General features: G+C 44.6%; 1 protein-coding gene across 1 annotated transcript; it reads right to left on the reverse strand.

The window, feature by feature from the left end:
- Nucleotides 1–520: 520 nt before the first annotated feature.
- LOC123507185 (mucin-5AC-like) lies at nucleotides 521–17,697 on the reverse strand. The gene is made up of 5 exons (XM_045259870.1): nucleotides 16,977–17,697; nucleotides 9,628–9,890; nucleotides 5,353–5,487; nucleotides 3,071–4,237; nucleotides 521–2,821 (listed from the first exon to the last, which is right to left on the reverse strand). Exons 2-5 carry the CDS (start codon nucleotides 9,829–9,831, stop codon nucleotides 2,777–2,779), a joined length of 1,551 nt encoding a protein of 516 aa, XP_045115805.1. The 5' UTR covers nucleotides 9,832–9,890; nucleotides 16,977–17,697; the 3' UTR covers nucleotides 521–2,776.
- Between the last annotated feature and the right edge of the window lie 1,157 nt (nucleotides 17,698–18,854).

Consider the following 18,854-nt stretch of genomic DNA (forward strand, 5'->3'; position numbering starts at 1 on the left):
TATGGCTATTTTTCAAGACTGCAGAGATGATTAGGGAGGGGTGATTTCAAGAGTGTTTCTCCAGTTAATGATTTAGAGATTTTGTCACTCTGCCTATAGAACCATAAAAACACCTTAAAAATGCTCTTCTCTCACCATGACTGTTTTCCAAGGCCACAGAGATGATTAATGGGGGAGTTTTTAAGAGTGCTTCTCCAATTAATAATGTAGAAATCTTGTCACTGCCTATAGAACCGTGAAAACACCTTAAAAAAAATTATGTAAATTTAGATGAATTCTTTTGAAAGAGTGAAGGTGAAGCACAGAAGTGTTTGAGAATATGACCTTAAGAGTTCAGGATGTTTGTTTGAGATGCTGTAGAGGAGAGAGAGGAGTGTTTTCAGTGACTTGCACTTGAAGATGACGTGTGTGAGGTGAGCATTGAACTAGGAGTGAATGTGTACAGAAGTGATAGTGACAGTAGTAGTAGTATTCATTGATATGCCAGGATTTACTGCTTGTAGCAAATGAGAGACAATTCTGAGGGTTCACATTTTACTTCCAGTCACTTTGTTCACATACTGAGGGTTAATATAAACTAAATAGCTAGTATCAATTCAGTCCCAGGTCACCAGTGCAGTTCAGGCTGACTTATAGAGCAAGAGAAACTCCCAATACCTCTTGCCACACCTGAGCCTTAACACTCCACTCAGCCCCACATTACCAGAGCAGTTCAGGCTAATATGGGCAGCAAGATCAGAAGGAGCCTTTGAACTTAGTGATGCCTGTAGTGCCACAGCTCCATGTCACACCTCAACACCCCAGCATTCCAGTAGCAGGTGAGTTGTAATAATTGTCCTGGAATACTATAGACTGGTAAAGACTGTTCATTAATCCTTTTACTGCTATGAGTGTCCCTTGCTGATATTCAGAGTACCATTGAGAATTACTATCATGTAATAAAACAATACTAGTTATTTTAACCCCTTCAGTGACATGATTCATTTTCATATGTATTCAGGTTACAATTTGGTGACTTATACAGGCTCAGAAACTTGTGGAAGAATAAAAATAGTTAAGACTCTGGCCATTAATCTTCTGACCTCCATAGACCCTTCCTAATGTAAATAAATTTGTCTAATTGTGCCCAAAACTCAAGATAAAAATGAGTCCCAGTACTGAATGGGTTAATGGGCAATGGAATAATTAATCTCACTTTCAAGGTAGCATTTCTTAAAGACTGTTGTATAAATAATAAGAATGTGAATAGTTATAGATGTTTGGGAAACATGTTTAGCTGTGAAAGGATTAATTGTCAGTCTTCAAAATACTCCAGTTGACTTCCATTTCCATGTTCTTGGCCCATCTGAAAGAAACACTGAGCTTTCACTAGGATTTTAGTTGTTATCAAAGGCCATATAATGAGTGATCGGTCGGATTTCTATGGGTGTTTCTTTTTTCTCGATCATGGTGTTTGATTCTTGTTGTAATGTCACTTGAATCATGAAAGCCGCCATTACTGTCCCATCCCATCCTGTAACTTCCGATGTTGCTCAGGGGAGAGAGAGAGAGAGAGAGAGATAATCGAGATGAGACGCTGTAGTGTTTAAGAATGTCTATTATGTACCCAACTCATTCCATGAAAACCATCTTTACTGTTTCCATTATTACGTCAAATGTCCTGGGGGAAAAAGGAAATCACTGAAGCATTGTTTTAGAATACTATTGCCCCTTTATGCACCTTTCTCATTCCATTTACTATGTCTAATGTCAATAATTGGGTTTGGTTCTCATTATTCTCGCACGAATGAATCATGATATGCAGTGTCGAGATTTCTTTTTTCAATTTACCGCTAGCAGTCCATCACGATACGCGCGTGTGGAGCCAGACACACTCACAACACCTTAATACCATACATAACAACGATACACGCGACGCACAAGCTTAATTTTGCTGCCTGTCTGCACTCGGGGTGTCCACAGCAGCACATACACCATACATAGCCACAAGCTAAATTATTCCTACACGTACTGAAAAGTTGAACAACACTATACATGTCAGCGCAGTTCACATTAATTCAGGGTGTCTTTTTGTTTGATTATCCTTTTTAATTTTGTGAGCGATAATGTTCCCAATGTTTGATTTGGACAAACTACAACTGGACAACCCGTACAATACAATGACTTCGTTTTAGTTACAATCATGGCCGTTCTTTTCTCTCAGGAAGCGAAAGTTTTATTCGAGAAACTACAACGCTCTGACATTTTTCCAGTACGTTTTTGTTTCCTTTCTCTCCGTAGCTCTGGCCGGTCAACATTTTTCCCTTAAGACGACTAACACTACGTAGAGAATACTTAGGAGATACTTTTATGACGTACACTAACTTGTAGAAAAAGAGACAAGCTAAAAAGAGCTAAAAAGTTTAATTGTTTACATCGCACTCAAACTCCAGTGCTCCTTCACGCCACCTTTTGCCGAACACCTAACGAAGATCTCTGCCATTCTTTAAACCTTAGATTACCACACCAGTATTGCATGAAGTCATTAGGGCGACATGTATTTATTATGTGCATGCGGTGTTGCGTTGATGAAGGAGTGACAGCGGGATCAATTCGTCTGGTTTGCATACTAATGTATCGTTTAAGCTGAAAGTCACTCACGGAAACGACCTGTGTGTGTGTGTGTGTGTGTGTGTGTTTAATACTTCAAATGGTCGTCCTTTTATACTTGAGAGAGAGAGAGAGAGAGAGAGAGAGAGAGAGTAAGCTGGTGGTAGCAATCCGTGTGTTCTCCATGTTACCAGTTGTCCAGGAAGTCGAAGCCAGTCTTGGGAATGTTGCTCTGAAATCAAAAAAGTCTTCGGTTACTCCCACATTTTCAGAGATAATTCCCCAACCAATCATCAAGTTACCCATAACGAAGAGGAAGATTAAGCGTTAAGCGTGCCTGAATATCCGAGAGAGAACCTGAATAAACAAACTTTATAGGAATTAATGAAGCATAGAAGTTGTGGGCATGACACGTGAAGCAATGTTCAAGGGACCAGCTGACAGCCATTAAGGAAGGTGTGCTGGTGTCGCTGCTACTCACGTCACGATTGTTGGACAGCACAGACTTGAACACCTCCTCCGTGTCGCTGGTGAGGCTCATCTCCCTCTCCCTCCCTGACGCTAGCAGTGGCTGCTCCTCCCTCGGCGTGTCCAGGGCGTCCAGGGTGGAGTCAGGCTCGGAGAATGAGCTGAGGGTGTCTTCCACCTTGGCCAGCGGCGGGCGAGGCGAGGGAGTGTCGCTCATCTGTGAGAAAGTAACGGTGCTTGACGGAGGCTCCTCGCTCAATGTGGGCGTGGGGAGGGGCGTGGGCAGGGAGGTGCAGGCTGCACTGTCCGAGGCAGAGTAAGGCGTGAGCGTGGTCTTGGAGCTGCTCTTGGGCTTGAGTGGTGAGGTGGCGCCGAACAGCAGGGAGTCGCAGGGGGCAGCAGCAGGGGCCGGGCGGGGCGCGGCGGTATAGGGCATGTCGTCATCGTCGTCAGGTAGCGAGCACACGTAGCCAGCTAGAGTGGGGTCGGGGGACAGCCTGGAGAGTGAAGGCAGCGTGCTGGTGTCTCCTTCACCGCCCTCCCCGGGGGTCAGGTTGGTGGTGGTGGTGGTGGTGAGGGTGGAGGTAGCTGTGTGGTCCCCGGACCGTCCGTGCTGCTGCTGCTGCTGCTGCTGCCGAGACCCGATGCCTCGCAGGTCAGATGCCTTCAGGTCAGCCTCTTTGCCTCCCCCGTCACGGTGACTGGAAAATAGCGAACCATGGCCCGGCGAGGCACGCAGCGGCAAACACGTGGCCGTGAGTGCCACCACGGCGCCCCTAATCCTTGTTAGCAGTCCCGCGCCCACGCCGTCCTCTCCACGGCCGCGAACCAGCATGTATTTGAGGGACGTGGGTGACTTTTTGGTCTCTGTGGTGACCTCTCTCGGCAGCGTGGAGGCGCGCGGCGCGGCCACCACCACAGAGGGCGGGTCGGGCGGGTCGTCGGGAGGGTCGTAGTGCCAGCGGAAGCGGGGCGGCTTGGGCAGCGACACGGGCCTCGCAGTGTACACCGCGCGCCCGCCAGGTATAACGCGCCCTTCTCCAGATACAGTGGTGGGCGGGGTCTCCACGGGCGTGCCTGGATGGGTGGGCGTGGCGGGGGGAGTGTCCAGTGTCAAGTCCATCTGGGAGCGTGTGTGCCACGAGAAGGGCGCCGAGTGCTCGTCCCGCCAACTGCACGACTGTTAGAGAGAAGCATCAGTCCACTGTAACACACACACACACACACACACACACACACACACACACACACACACACCATTCTCACACATATAAAACTAATTAGAAAAACTCTTGATACGAAATAAATGAAGAAGACACAACATTCTCACCTACCCTTCCTCCCTCTCCCTTTTCCATCCTTCCTCCTCTCCCTCTCTCCCTCCCTCCCTCCCTCTCTGTGTAATCGCCCCTCACCACTCACCTAAATATATGTTCCTTCACGAAAACCCAAAAATAGGAATAGCCGAACTCCCGACTGACATTCCCCCTCCGGAAGCGGCGCGAAGATGGGGAGGGAGGGTAGGAGAGGCTAATAGAGGGAGCAGAGCGGCAGGGAGGCAGGAAGGGAAGGGGGCTTGCAAGGATGAGGTCAGCGTTGGCAAAAGGATATCCTGAACATACATAAATTATAAATATAGTTTAAATTTGACAAAAAAAAAAAGGAAAAAACAAATTAACAAAGAGAATGATTCACGTTTGTCTCTTTAGCAAAACATACACGAATTTTGTAATGAAGGGAAAGAAAGAAAAAGAAAGTATGTGTGCACAGTACAATACCAGGCACATGTATACTATCATCTTTAACACACACACACACACACACACACACACACAGCCGTCATTTCCTTATCGGCTCGTATACAAACAGCTAATTATCGACTTTTTTTTCACTTTCTTTCTTCCTCTCTCTCTCTCTCTCTCTCTCTCTCACACACACACACACACACACACACACACGGCCCGGTAGCTCAGTGGTTAGAGCGCTGGCTTCACAAGCCAGATAAGCGGGGTTCGATTCCCCGGCCGGGTGGAGATATTTGGGTGTCTCCTTTCACGTGTAGCCCCTGTTCACCTAGCAGTGAGTAGGTACGGGATGTAAATCGAGGAGTTGTGACCTGGTTGTCCCGGTGTGTGGTGTGTGCCTGGTCTCAGACCTATCCCAAGATCGGAAATAATGAGCTCTGAGCTCGCTCCGTAGGGTAACGTCTGGCTGTCTCGTCAGAGACTGCAGCAGATCAAACAGTGAATACACACACACACACACACACACACGCACGCACGCAAAGATACTCACGAAGCCTCTAGCGGTGAGGTTCTCGTCACACACCACCTTCTGTCCCGTCGTCAGCTTCAGCTTGGGGAAGTACTCACACTCTGGTCCTCCTTCGCCCACGCCGCCGCTGCTCTCATCGTACCGCCTCACCGTCGCCTGCATTCACAACACCTGCGTTACTGACTTAGCCCCGTATTCTGAAGCTCTTTGCTCTCTCACTACAAATAGTTTCGAAGGACACAGAGATTTATTTAACCCATTCAGTGCTGAGACGCTTTTTTACCATGAGTTTTGGTTACGATTAAACGGCTTTGTTTACATTAGCAATGGTCAATGAAAGTCAGGATATTGATGGCCAGAGTCTTCATTTTTTGAAGCTGTATAAAATTGCCAAATAGTAAACAGAATAAATGTGAAAACTCGTCATGATACTGAAGGGGTTTACCGTGCAGAACCTGTTTTACACTTTAAAAAATATACAGCTAAGTAATTTACACTGTAGTTAAGACGCATGTCACGTGATGGGAGGAAAAAAAAAATTTATTCATTGTTAGAATAGATAAAACCAACGTACAAATCATCACAGAAATATACCAACGCTAAAATATAAGAAAATAATATACACGACAGCTAGCAAATTCAGTGATGTGATATATATGCAAAAAATAAATAAATAAATAAGATAAATAAATAAATAAATAAAAGGAAGAAAGAAATTATACACTATCAAACATGAGCAAACCACAAATCCCCAGTTGAAACACATTAGTAGCAACACGCAGCCACTCTCCCACACTTCACCAGACAGTTAGCGCAGTTCACAGTTCACAGTGAATGTTATGTGCTAAAAATACACCCTCATTCAATAATCCTAAAGAAGAGGTTATGGTTTACGCCGCGAGAGAGAGAGAGAGAGAGAGAGAGAGAGAGAGAGAGGAAAGGAACTAACTGGCCCCTGGTTCTCCTTCCCTCATCCCCACACTGCCCCTCTCCCATCGCCCTCCCTACCCTCACCCAGCACACAGCCATGTCCTCATCCCTCATCGCTAAACTTCCCCCCCGTCAGGTAGTGAGGATAAACGGCGCCAGCACACGAAGGTCCGCAAACGTACGCGTCGAGGAAGGGAGGGAAAAATGATTAGCCACTGAAATAGGAAGGGAAAAAAATGTACCCTTTGTGAAATTAGCCTTTACAGATATGAGGTTGAAAAGGTATTCTCTGGACATGCAATGAGAGAGAGGAAAAACAATATACAGGCAGCGTTCATGCTCATAACAGATTCGATACCGGAATAGAAGGGTGGGAAAAATGTACCTACCCTTTACAAATATGATGTTTAGGTATTTTTGGGAACATGCTACACAAAAATGGTGCGTTCATGCTTTAAAGTTTGCGTTCAAGTGTTGTAGAAACAGAAAAATAAAAAACTACATGAAATAAATAAAGAGTTTCTGCAGTAAGATGCTGTTATGGAGATGTTATGTAAGAGATTAACTATGTACTCCATGTGCCTTTATCCTTCGAAAGAGTAAAAGGTAAAGAGAGGGAAAAAAAATAAATATACACACTGAAAAAAATAAAATAAAAACGGCGAAAAAACACGCTATGCTATAGATTTCAGACGCCAAAAAGTGACACCACGAACACGCTAGAACGAATCAACAACAGCAATACAAAGACACGTCCATGCTTCGACGCGGGAAACAATCATATCAGTCACCAGGGGAGGGAAGGAAGGAAAGCTATTCAAATGTAACGGTTGTATACAGATATCTCACATTAACCCCTCCAATACTGGGACACATTTTTACCTTAAGATTTGTGTATGATCAGACCATTTTATTTACATTAGGAAGAGTCTATGGAGGTCGGAAAATTAATGGTCACAGTCTTCACTATTTCAATCCTCCACATGAGTTTCTGAAGCTTTATAAAATCACCAAATAGTAACCAGAATCATTATGAAAACGCGTCATATCACTGAAGGAGTTATCCACTTCAGTATAGCGTGACGCGTTCCCATATTGCTGGCCAACTGGTGATTTTATACAGCTTCAGAAACTCATGTGGGGGATTAAAATAGAGAACACTGTGGCCATTAATCTTCTCACCTCCATAGACGCTTCCTAATGTCAATAAAATGGTCTAGTGATACTCAAATCTCAAGGTAAAAATGTGTCCCAGTATTGAAGGGGCTAATATAGTGGAGTCTACATGTAGTGCTCTGTTTATAAGGCCTTTGTTATGCCGCGAGTGTGTTATAGGGAAAGAATACAAAGAACGTCATCCAGAAATTATGCCATGTTTCATTAATATCTGTCAGGCAAAGACGATAATGCTTTCCTTTACATTTCGCTCACTGTATGTGTCAGCATTCTTAAACGCTTCGCTCTCTCACCATCACTACACTCCAAACGCTTTAGTTGAGGACGTTCATGTTTTTAAGGGTATTTTTATGGTCCAGGTGATGAACTGGCAAGATTTCTAGATTATTATTAGGACAAACTGTCTTGGAAACTTGGTTAGTCGTTTCTGTGGCCTTGGAAAACTGTCGTGGTGAGAGAGCAAGAGGCTTCTAAATAAGGGCGCAACTGTTTCTTTTCTTGATTTGCAAATGGCAGTGAGTTACGTTATCTGGTGAACATTTCTGTACAGGAAGTAGAGAGAGATAGAACATAATTCCCTTCATCTCTCTCTCTCTCTCTCTCTCTCTCTCTCTCTCTCTCTCTCTCTCTCTCAAGCTAAAAATATTCCTGCTCGATTCTTTCACGTCGGCTTCCCAAGACACACTCGCGGTGGGCATTCCTGGAACCACAACACACTGCGCACCACGAGAAAGGCTTTTTTTTTTTTTTTTATGAAGAACCGTCTCTCTCTCTCTCTCTCTCTCTCTCTCTCTCTCTCTCTCTCTCTCTCTCTCTCTCTCTCTCTCTCTCTTAGCGTTTCTTATCTTTCTTCTTCCTGTCTCTCTCTCTCTCTCTCTCTCTCTCTCTCTCTCTCTCTCTCTCTCTCTCTCTCTTCTTCCTTTTCTTTTAACTCTATTCCTCTCTCCTCCTCTCCCTTTGCTTCTCTCTCTCTCTCTCTCTCTCTCTCTCTCTCTCTCTCTCTCTCTCTCTCTCTCTCTCTCTCTCTCTCTCTCTCTCTCTGAATTCACAAATCTGGGAGGAAATAGAAAGGGAAGGAAAACACTAAACGGACTTCATATGCATGCTATCGTTCCAACTGTTTAGGATATGACTATTGTGCGTATTAGTAACGCGGCCGAGCATTATCTATCTCTTCACCACACTGTTACCACCACGGGAGCTACACATCCCTCTTGAAGATTGAATGGCGAAATGCACTCCTTGTATCGCCCTCTCGCGTGCTAGAAACCGAATCAGCAGAAACGTGTGGTGAGTATTGTGTCTTTGTGCGTGGTCAGTCTGAGTGTTGGCTTCCTCATTCATGGCTTTTGTCGGCCCGTATTCTGATATGCTTTGCTCTCTCACCACTATTACTTTCCAAAGGCTCCAGTTGAAGATACTCGTGTTTTTAAGGGTATTTCCATGGCTCTGGTGATAGACTGGCAAGATTTCTAGTTTATTATAAGTAAGAACTGTCTTGAAAACCCGGCTAGTTGTCTCTGTGGTCTTGGAAAATTGTTGTGGTGAGAGAACAAGGCGTTTCTGAATACTGGATAATGGGTATAAAGCCAGTATTCTAAAAACGCTCTGCCCTCTTTCACCGCGACCATTCTCATAGGGTACAAAGATGATTAGCCGGGTTCTCAAGAGTGTTTTTCCTCTTAATAATGTAGAAGTTTTGTTAATTAGTCACTAGAACTATAAAAACATCCTTGAAAATACGTGTCATTTCAGCTACAGTATTTTGAATGTATAGTGGAGGCGCGGCGAAGTGTTCAGCAATGTGGCTCCATGTTTGTAACCCCGTGCCGGAGCTTCAGTTTGGCAGCTTTATTTTTTCAAGGTTGTTATTGATTGTGTGGAATTATTGCTGCTCGTGATAGGGTGCAGGTGCAGGTACAGGTACAGGTGCAGGTGCGAGGCGGTGCTTCTGAAACATGTGTGTGTGTGTGTGTGTGTGTGTGTGTGTGTGTGTGTGTGTGTGTGTGTGTGTACAAACGTGCCACTGATTGGTGCTAATACTAATGCTACAACAACTTATGCTGTTACAACTACTACTATTACTACTACTACTACTATTACTACTGGAACACTCAAACACAACGCCAGGTGCACAACATCAATAACAACAACATCAACAATAACACCGATAACAATGCCTTCGGTCACCTCGTCCACGATGGCCTGGTCGATCACGCGGCACTGCTGTTGGTATGACAGTTGGTGCCAGTTCTCCCCCCACGACTCCCGCACAGCCTTCATGTCGTCCAAGAGGCGGCGGCACAGCGGCGACACCCCTCGGAAATACTCCTCCGGTGGGGACACCTCAGTGGACAGCGCGCGGCTCCTGCCCGTGCTGGTTTGTGCGGGCATGGTGGCGGTGGCGTGGTGCTTGGGCGGCCCTCGCAGCCCTCAGCCTCTCAAGCGACCAGCTGGCGGAGGGACGAAAGCACTTGACTTCTTAAAGCGTGTTCCAGAATGAACTTGTTTGCTGGTGTGATGGAAACGTGATAAGAAGGGGAAACACAATTTAAAGGTTCTGTCACGCTAGCACACTTTCCGTTTTTTTTTTTTTTCTTTCTCTTTCTCTCTGTCTATCTCGATCAACTCACGCCTAAGTAAACTAGACTTCCAAGTGCGTATTTCAGAATGGACTTGCTGGTGTGATAAAGACGAGAACATTATTTAACCAGAACTTACTCAGACGTTCATAGTGGTGATTGTTCCTTACAGATTTTGAATGAAAGAGGAAAGGTTAATCTGATATGACAATCGAGCCCTAATTTTGAAAGTGAGAAACAGGAGCAGCTAGAAGGAGGAACAGAAAGGAGAAGAAAAAGAACAGAAAACAACGAGAACAAAGGGGAAAGAGGCCAGGAGAGAAAGATGAAAAAGAACAAGATAAAACAGAATGGACGGGGGAGAAGAAGGAGAGAGAGAGAGAGAGAGAGAGAGAGAGAGAGAGCCCTTCCCTACTTGGCCGCGCGCTGCTCCTTCATGTACGGCTGGGGGCGGCGCGCGGAGGAGGAAGCCCGCCAAGTGAAGGTTAAAGGGCTCAGGAGGAAGGGAGAGGGAGACGAGGGACTGGCGCTGTGTTTGTGTGTGTTGGTATGTGTTTGTGTCCCTCCCCGCGGCGGCCACCATGAGGAACGCCCCTTATTTTTTATGAGAGAGAGAGAGAGAGAGAGAGAGAGAGAGAGAGAGAGAGAGATGAGCTGTTTTCCGTTTCTGATCTCATTTCCGGCGCAATGTCATAAAAAAACAATTGCCACGAATGATAATAATGATGATGATAATAGTAATAACAATGATGATAATAATAATAATAATAATAATAATAATGATGATGATGATGATAATGATGGTGATGATGATGATGGTGGTGGTGGTGGTGGTGATGACGATACGTAAGCCGGGCGAGGTGGTCCAGACAAGGCACCACACACTCACGCACACTTCATTCGCTCTTATCACAGACAAAGCAAAACCTTGAATAATAATAGTAATGATAATAATGATAATAATAATAATAATAATGATAATAATAATAATAATAATAATAATAATAATAATAATAATAATAATAATAATAATCATAATAGTAACAACAATAAATGAAACGATATTTTTTTCTTTCCTTAACTTCATTACAATTGCGGATGTGGAAACAAAAACAAACTTAAAACGAATAAATGAACAAATAAAACAGCACAACAGACACATAAAAAAATAATAATGAAATAAAATCGAAAAAAAATCAGTAGAAAATGAATCAAATTAATCCTTTTCTATATCACAACTACCTATATCAAAGTTTTCGAGCAGTAGTAGTAGTAGTAGTAGTAGTAGTAGTAGTAGCAGCAGCAGCAGCAGTAGTAGTAGTAGTAGTAGCAGCAGCAATAGTAGTAGTAGTAGCAGCAATAGTAGTAGTAGTAGTAGTAGTAGTAGTAGTAGTAGTAGTAGTAGTAGTAGTGACACTAGATACCATAATGCATTGCTTTAAATAGCTCTAAATAACCTTTTCCTCTTAGTAGCCGTGATAACACAACACGTCTTGGCAACTAGGACGAGGAGGAGATTCTGCGTATATCAGATTGTTTGGCTAATGTTTACAAGACGATATGAGTGTTAGTATACTCTCTCTCTCTCTCTCTCTCTCTCTCTCTCTCTCTCTCTCTCTCCGGGGTTTCTGTAAAGAGCGAGCAAGGCGTACGTAGGTGGCGGGGCAGCGAGTGAGTGGCGGGAGATGAGGCGGGTGTCAAGAGATGCATCCTGGTGGAGAGAGGAGAGTAGCGGTGACTGCCTGGCTGAGTGGCTGAGTGGGTCCAGAGAAGAGCATGTGGAGGCGCCGGTCTGGTCTGTGTGCGTGCGTGCGTGAGTGCGTGTGTGTGTGTGTGTGTGTGTCTTTAATTGTATTTTTGTAAGGTTTGTGTGTTTTTTGTTTTGTTTTCTTTAATAAGTTCGCTGTTTCTTTTATTATTGTTATTATTTTTGTCTTGTCAGTTTTCCTCTCTCTCTCTCTCTCTCTCTCTCTCTCTCTCTCTCTCTCTCTCTCTCTCTCTCTCTCTTCACTGTTACTTCATCACAGTTTAGACTAAGAGAGATAAAGATTTTTTCGTTCTTTTTCTCTAATCTCTCCAGAAAAAGAGGTAAACAACAAGACCTTAGATAATTCACCAGCCGAGCGCCACTCCAATAATATTACGATCTGATATCGGAGTCAAGGTTCATTTCTTGCCTTTACTGACAGAAAACGTAACGCGAGAAATATTTTAATGGGCAACCTCTTAAGCAGGTGCGTCGTGTTTCCCGCTCAGGTGAAGTGTCTGTCTGTATGTCTGTATGTATGTCAGTATGTCTGTCTGTATGTCTGTTTGCCTCTCAAGAAAGAAGGTTGAGAGATTGAGAGACATTCCAATACTGTAAACACATCTACTGAGTCATGTGAGCTTCTGTTTGCTGCTATGTGTTCAGTAATCAAATGTGTGGTTCTATATTGCATTTGTCTAAAGCAGCGTTTCCCAACCTGTGGTGCAGAAATCAATTATAGGAGTGCTGGGAAGCGATGCACACACTTCACTTTCTTTTATCCTTCTAATACCATGATATTAGTTAGTGGTGCTGGACTCCATGACAACAGGGTGTGCTATATATGGTCGGAAAAGGTTGGGAAACGCTCCTCTAAAGGGTCTATTGAATTAAAGTTTTGAATAATAATAATAATGTTTACTTAGCATGTCTTTATATTATAAAGAAAAAAAAATGGAGGCAGCTTTCCTCCGTGGCGATGATTACTTCCACTTAACGATACGGACCGAAAAATGACGACGAAACGAGGTAGAAGTTGATGAAAACCGTGGAAATTATGAAAATAAATAAATAGATGAATAACGGAAAGTGTACTATTGCGACGGCGCTTTTTAGTCTCCTTTTCCCTCATGTCCTTGTTCACTCTTCCTTGGTATCACACTCCTCCTCTTCTCTTTAATCAGTTAGCAACATCAGTCACGCTCGATTACAATACATCAAACTTTAATTACATCGGTTAATTAACGAAGACTATTAGCTCTCTCTCTCTCTCTCTCTCTCTCTCTCTCTCTCGTTGGCTGGTAAACAAAGGAGGCCCAAATTAAGCAAACTATGGCTTAAGAAACGCCTAGTCGGGTAGAGAACAGTAGTCCTTATTAAGCATCACGCAAGGGTAACTATTCCTTGCACGGTGCTGAGTGGAAGGTGAAAAGTTTACATGATAATCTGACTCCGTTTCATCCAGGCTACTTGTAAACATTTACGGCGAGTGTAATCTAGGGTGGGGCTGTGGGGCTCTGAAGGGTGAAGGAAGAAAGGAAGGAAGGAAGGTAGGAAGGTACACGAAGGCAGGGCCTGTATCGTAAACTTCCAAACTTCCAGACGCTGCGGTATTTTGATTTGGTTAGTGTATTTCTCCTTATTCTCGTTCCGTCAAAGGCCTGTATTCTGAAACGCTTTACTCTCTCACCACCCCTGCTTTCCAAAGGCTATAATTGAAGATACTCGTGTTTTTAAGAGTATTTTTATGGTTCAGGTGATAGATTAGCAAGATTTCTGGTATATTAAAAGGAGGAACTGTCTTGAAAACCCGTCTAGTTGTCTCTGTGGCCTTAGAAAATTGCCGTAGTGAGAGAGGAAGACGTTTCTGAATACAATCGTAAATCACGTGCATATGATGAGGTATAAGAGACAGACGACACAAGGCGATAGAGAGACGAGTTAGAAAGAGCTGTCAGATCAGAGAGGGGCAAGATGGACAAGCCACATAAATACCAGTAAGTAGAGCCAGACAGTTGTAATGCAGTCAGAGTACAGTGTTGGTGTTATTGACAGAGGGGGATCGGGCATGTGTAGGGTGTGGCTCCTTGTTGAGTATTAGTTGCAGTGTGTGTGTGTGTGTGTGTGTGTGGGATGTGTTTTCTCATTGAGTGTTGATTGTATGGTGTGAGGTGAATCAAGAGGTGGATTGGGCATGTGTAGGGCGTGGCTCCTTGTTGAGTACTGGTTGCAGAGTGTGTGTGGGATGTTTTCTCATTGAGTGTTGATTGTATGGCGTGAGGTGAATCGGAAGAGTAACGTGAAGAGTTTCGAGAAGGAAGATAGAGGTGGAAGAAACGAAGCCAATTTAAGACACTTCATATTCTCTCTCTCTCTCTCTCTCTCTCTCTCTCTCTCTCTCTCTCTCTCTCTCTCTCTCTCTCTCTCTCTCTTTCTTAACCCTTTCAATACTGAGACGCATTTTTACCTTGATTTTTAGCATGATTAGACGGTTTTATTTGCATTAGGAAGAATCTATGGAGGTCAAAAGATTAATGGCCACAGTCTTCACTATTCTAATCTCCCACCTAAGTTTCTGAAGCTGTATAAAATCACCAGATAGTAAGAAGAATGTATATGAAAACACGTCATGGTACTGAAAGGGTTAATTGGCTTGAAGGGAGATTAACACAGCTTTCGTCGCGTCTTGGTCCCGTCAGAGCGTTTTCATTATTTGAGAGTCAGCGTAATTAAGACAGTTCTGATGAAGCTCTAACGGATACGTAAATATAGATATGAATAGTAAGAACAAAAAAAAATCATACAACAAAGAATAATAAATGAAATAATAAAACAAAACTGACTGATAGACTAGTAAACTTGATAAACTTGAGAAATAAATGCATCGAGTAACGAATGAATAGAAAAAAAGGTTTGAATATACATCTTTTTTAAACAACACAAGTTGATCAAAAATACAACAACAATACAAAACGTTATGCATTTCTATTTCGCCTCGTGGTTGGTTCTCACGCGCTGGAGGAACTAAAAAAAAAAAATGAAAAAACAAAAAACTGAAACAAAACAACCACAAATAGAGAGAGAGAGAGAGAGAGAGAGAGAGAGAGAGAGAGAGAGAGTAGGCCATATTTACACCAACAAAGTCTTATTTTTACCCCAACCTGAACAATTTGAGTGACGCGCACCAACCTCAACTTTTCGTGCTTCATTAGTTTATTTTCTTTTTCTTTTTTTTTCGTTCCTTTTCCACCAAACTCGTCATTCGTGAGTTTATTTTATTGTTAGGTGATGTCAATTTGGCTTCGTGTGGACGTGTTTGTGTGTGTGTGTGTGTGTGTGTGTGTGTGTGTGTGTGTGTGTGTGTGTGTGTGTGTACGTACCATGACGTTAGTTGCTCTTATCTTAATGTTGTGAGTGATTGACAGCCTCTCACCTCCATGCACACACACACACACACACACACACACACACACACACACACACGGTCCAGCTGTTCAAAGTGTTTTTAATTAACTTCAAACCCCTCTCTCTCTCTCTCTCTCTCTCTCTCTTCCTCTCTTCCTGTTTACCCCCTTTCCTCCTTCTCTCCCCCGTCTTCCTCCTCCTCCTTCACTCCCCTCTCTCGTTTCCCTTCCTCATCCTTCTCCCCTTCTTTCCCTTTCGTCTTTCCCTCTCCTTAATCCTTCTCTCTCCTTCTCTTTCATCTCAATCCCTCCTTACTCCTCTTTTCCTCCTCCTCCTCTTCGATTTTCCACATCCTTTTCCCCCACTTTCTCCTCTTATGTACATTCCTTCTTTTCTGTCCCTCCTCCTCCTCCTCCTTCATTTCCTCACGTCCGCCCTCACGCAGACCGGAAGGAAAGAGGGGAAAAATGCAAGGAGAAATAAGGGGAGGAAGGAAAGAGAACACCAACTCTCTCTCTCTCTCTCTCTCTCTCTCTCTCTCTCTCTCTCTCTCTCAGATCATTGTTGGGGAAGTTACAACAAATTATTTGGTTTAAACACACACACACACACACACACACACACACACACACACACACACACATTAACAGTAAGTAATGACCCCAAATCTTCACCTCGCTGCAATTCACGTTTAGTCATCAAGCTCAAGTCTTTATGCTCGAGTCCTCACGTCAATTTAAGTCCTCACGTTACTGTCTGGCCAAGAATTAAGAACCCAGCTCGGTGGACAGCGTTGCAGCCCCGACGTTAGCCGAGAGCTGGGATGAGTGTCCGGCCTGAAGGGATCTAGAGGGGCCGAAGAGGGAGGTAAGAAGAGGAGGAAAGGGGGAAAGGGGGATAGGGCCCTCACTGGTCAATACATCGCCGTTATTACCCATCCTTCTTCCCCTCAGCCGATTTGAATCACTTTAAATACAGTCAGATTAAGGTTACGCCGGATTGACTTACAGTTTAGACGAGGCGTGTACTTTAAGAGATGTTCACTCAGTCTTAAAGTTCTACGTGTGTGTGGGTGTGTAATGACAGGGCTGCTTTACTGTCTTATTTATGGATCTATACTAGAAGCTTTATTATTCACGAAGCGTTGGAGAAATGGTACTGTCGTGAGGGAGAGAAAGTGTCACGGCTTCCTCGTAACTAACAAAGGAAGAAGATGTGCGTGATTTCGTCTAGTGTTCTATCGCCTTGATCCGACACCCACCAGTCACCACCACTGAAGGTGGCAGATGGACACCACACTGATACATATTTCCACAGGTGACGACACTGGATCGTTAGCTGGCTTAAGGTTCCCGCACTCGAGATGTTTGCGTGACTTGCACATCGCGGGGTAAACAATCAGACATCACCACGCCTCCTCCACTCCTCACTCCTTGAAGATCAACGCAGCACATGAAGGAGCAATACACATACACATGTTTTGTTTTCCGAGTGCAGTGTGTCTGTTCCACACACTGCTTGCTAATGTATAGTGCGCGTAGGTGTGTCGCCCCCACCAGTGCACGGGGATTGTTGATGGAACACGGCTTTGTCCTCTCTAAGGTTTACAGAGCACACTGGAGACTATCCTTGGTTCACTCCTGTCCCGCCACCGCCTGGAGGATGTCGGCCACTCGGCCATCCTCTAGAATTAAAGTCACGGATGACAATATGGTCTGCCGCGCCCTTGGATCAACAGTTCGCTCATTTCAATAGAGTGAGGTCTCGTGTCTGTATGTGTGTGTGCGTGTTTGTGTGTGTCCTACCTTGGCAGGGCGTTGTGGTAGGACAGCGGCTTGGCGGGGCCCGGCGGCTAACCCAAACAAACACGCCGCGGCTCACGTCTCCTTCACTTGGAGCAGCCCCTCATGGCCCCAGCCCCAGCCTTGTGCCGTGTCCCGCAGCTAGCTGGCAGGAAGTCTACAGCTACGCACTGCAGACGAACAGAAAGGCCAGAAAGTGCACTGTTCAGGGGAGAGACGAGGGGGTCGTGGAGGCTGAGTGGGCGAGGCTGGCGCAGCGTGTGATGTGCAGTTCCCTGCGAAGCGACCGGTGTGTACTGACTGACTCGCTCACTCGCCCTCACTCCCCTCAGACCTGTGCGGTGCTCCCCTCGCCTCGCCTCGCCTCGCCACGTCGCGTGTCTCCTAATCATGAGGGAATCGATTCACGGCAAATTTAGGCTTAGGTAGCGCTTGCCCTCCCACCCCACCTCACGGATACCGACACAGGGCCACGCCAGGTCAGCGCCCCGACCCGACCTGCCGTGCAACAAGCCAAACAATCACCAAAAGCTGAATGAAACACCACAATGCTAAGGAGAGAGCTTGAATTCACGCTGCCTTCCACTCAGACGTCACTGTACTTCGTGAGCATTGATGTAGGTAGTGAAGGAATGTAAGTGCTCTCTCCTTCCATTCCCTCACCTCCCCTCCCACTCTCCACATCAGTCACACGAGCAAATATTGGTCACCGGTGCAAAAGAACGTCGCGTGTGGCAACTATAGCGGAGGAAGGAACGGAGGGAGGCAGGGAAGGGAAGGGATGGGGTAGGGAGGTATCGATTGACGAGCAGCAGGAGGGGCAGAGGGAGGGCAGGAGGGGAAGGAGAGGGAGGGAAATGCGAGGGGTTCTGAGGGGTTCTCTCCTACCTATCTACCTATGCCCTTCCCTCTCCCCTCCTGCCTACGCCCAGCATTACTGTCAGGTTGTCCTCTCTCTCTCTCTCTCTCTCTCTCTCTCTCTCTCTCTCTCTCTCTCTCTCTCTCTCTCTCTCTCTCTCTCTCTCTCTCTCTCTCTCTCTCTCTCTCTCATTCGATTATATTTGTGTTTTATTAATACTTTAGTTAGACCATGAATTTTATAAAGTAGTATTGATTTAGCTGCAAATTATGGTCAATAAACATGTGTGTGTGTGTGTGTGTGTGTGTGTGTGTGTGTGTGTGTGTGTGTGTGTGTGTGTGTGTGTGTGTGTGTGTGCGCGCGCGCGCGACTGAAAGGAAAGATACCGTGGATAAAGACGAGGAAGGAACACAAAAGTCAAAAGTTCAAGTCAAGAACTCTTCCCCCTTAATGACTCCTCGCAAAAAGTATAATGAAATAGATATAGAGATGAATACAAATGGATAATGTAATAATGATAGTAATAACATCAATAATAACAACAACAACAACAACAACAACAACAATAATAATAATAATAATAATAATAATAATAATAATAATAATAATAATAATAATGATAATAATTGTATAGACACTCGGACAAGTTGGAGGAGGAGGTGGAAAGAAACACAGGTTTAAGGAGTTGAGTTTATTCCCGACTAGTTTCGCTTGTGGCTTCTTCAGGGGAAGAAGCCTGAAGCGAAACTAGTCGGGAATAAACTCAACTCCTTAAACCTGTGTTTCTTTCCACCTCCTCCTCCAATAATAATAATGATAATAACAATAATAATATCAATAACAATGATAATGAGTACCCCACCGGGCCCACCCTACAAAAAAAAAAAAAAAAAAAGTTCCAGGTTCTGCGAGTTAACGAAATGAAAGAGTAAAGGCGGCGGTGGCTGTGGCGGTGGCGTGGCGGCTGGCTATTCACCGCCACTAGTGAGGTGGACAGGGTTACAAGAACCAGAGTACAAAAT

Source organism: Portunus trituberculatus, chromosome 21, assembly GCF_017591435.1.
Source record: "Portunus trituberculatus isolate SZX2019 chromosome 21, ASM1759143v1, whole genome shotgun sequence".
In the NCBI taxonomy this organism is placed as follows: domain Eukaryota; kingdom Metazoa; phylum Arthropoda; class Malacostraca; order Decapoda; family Portunidae; genus Portunus; species Portunus trituberculatus.

Coding starts and splice junctions, on each gene's coding strand:
- LOC123507185 (XM_045259870.1), bottom strand. CDS start 9,831: ATGCCCGCACAAACCAGCACGGGCAGGAGCCGCGCGCTGTCCACTGAG. Junction 4,238..5,352: donor ACCTCACCGCTAGAGGCTTC/GTGAGTATCTTT, acceptor TCTCTCTAACAG/TCGTGCAGTTGGCGGGACGA. Junction 2,822..3,070: donor TGCTGTCCAACAATCGTGAC/GTGAGTAGCAGC, acceptor TTTTGATTTCAG/AGCAACATTCCCAAGACTGG.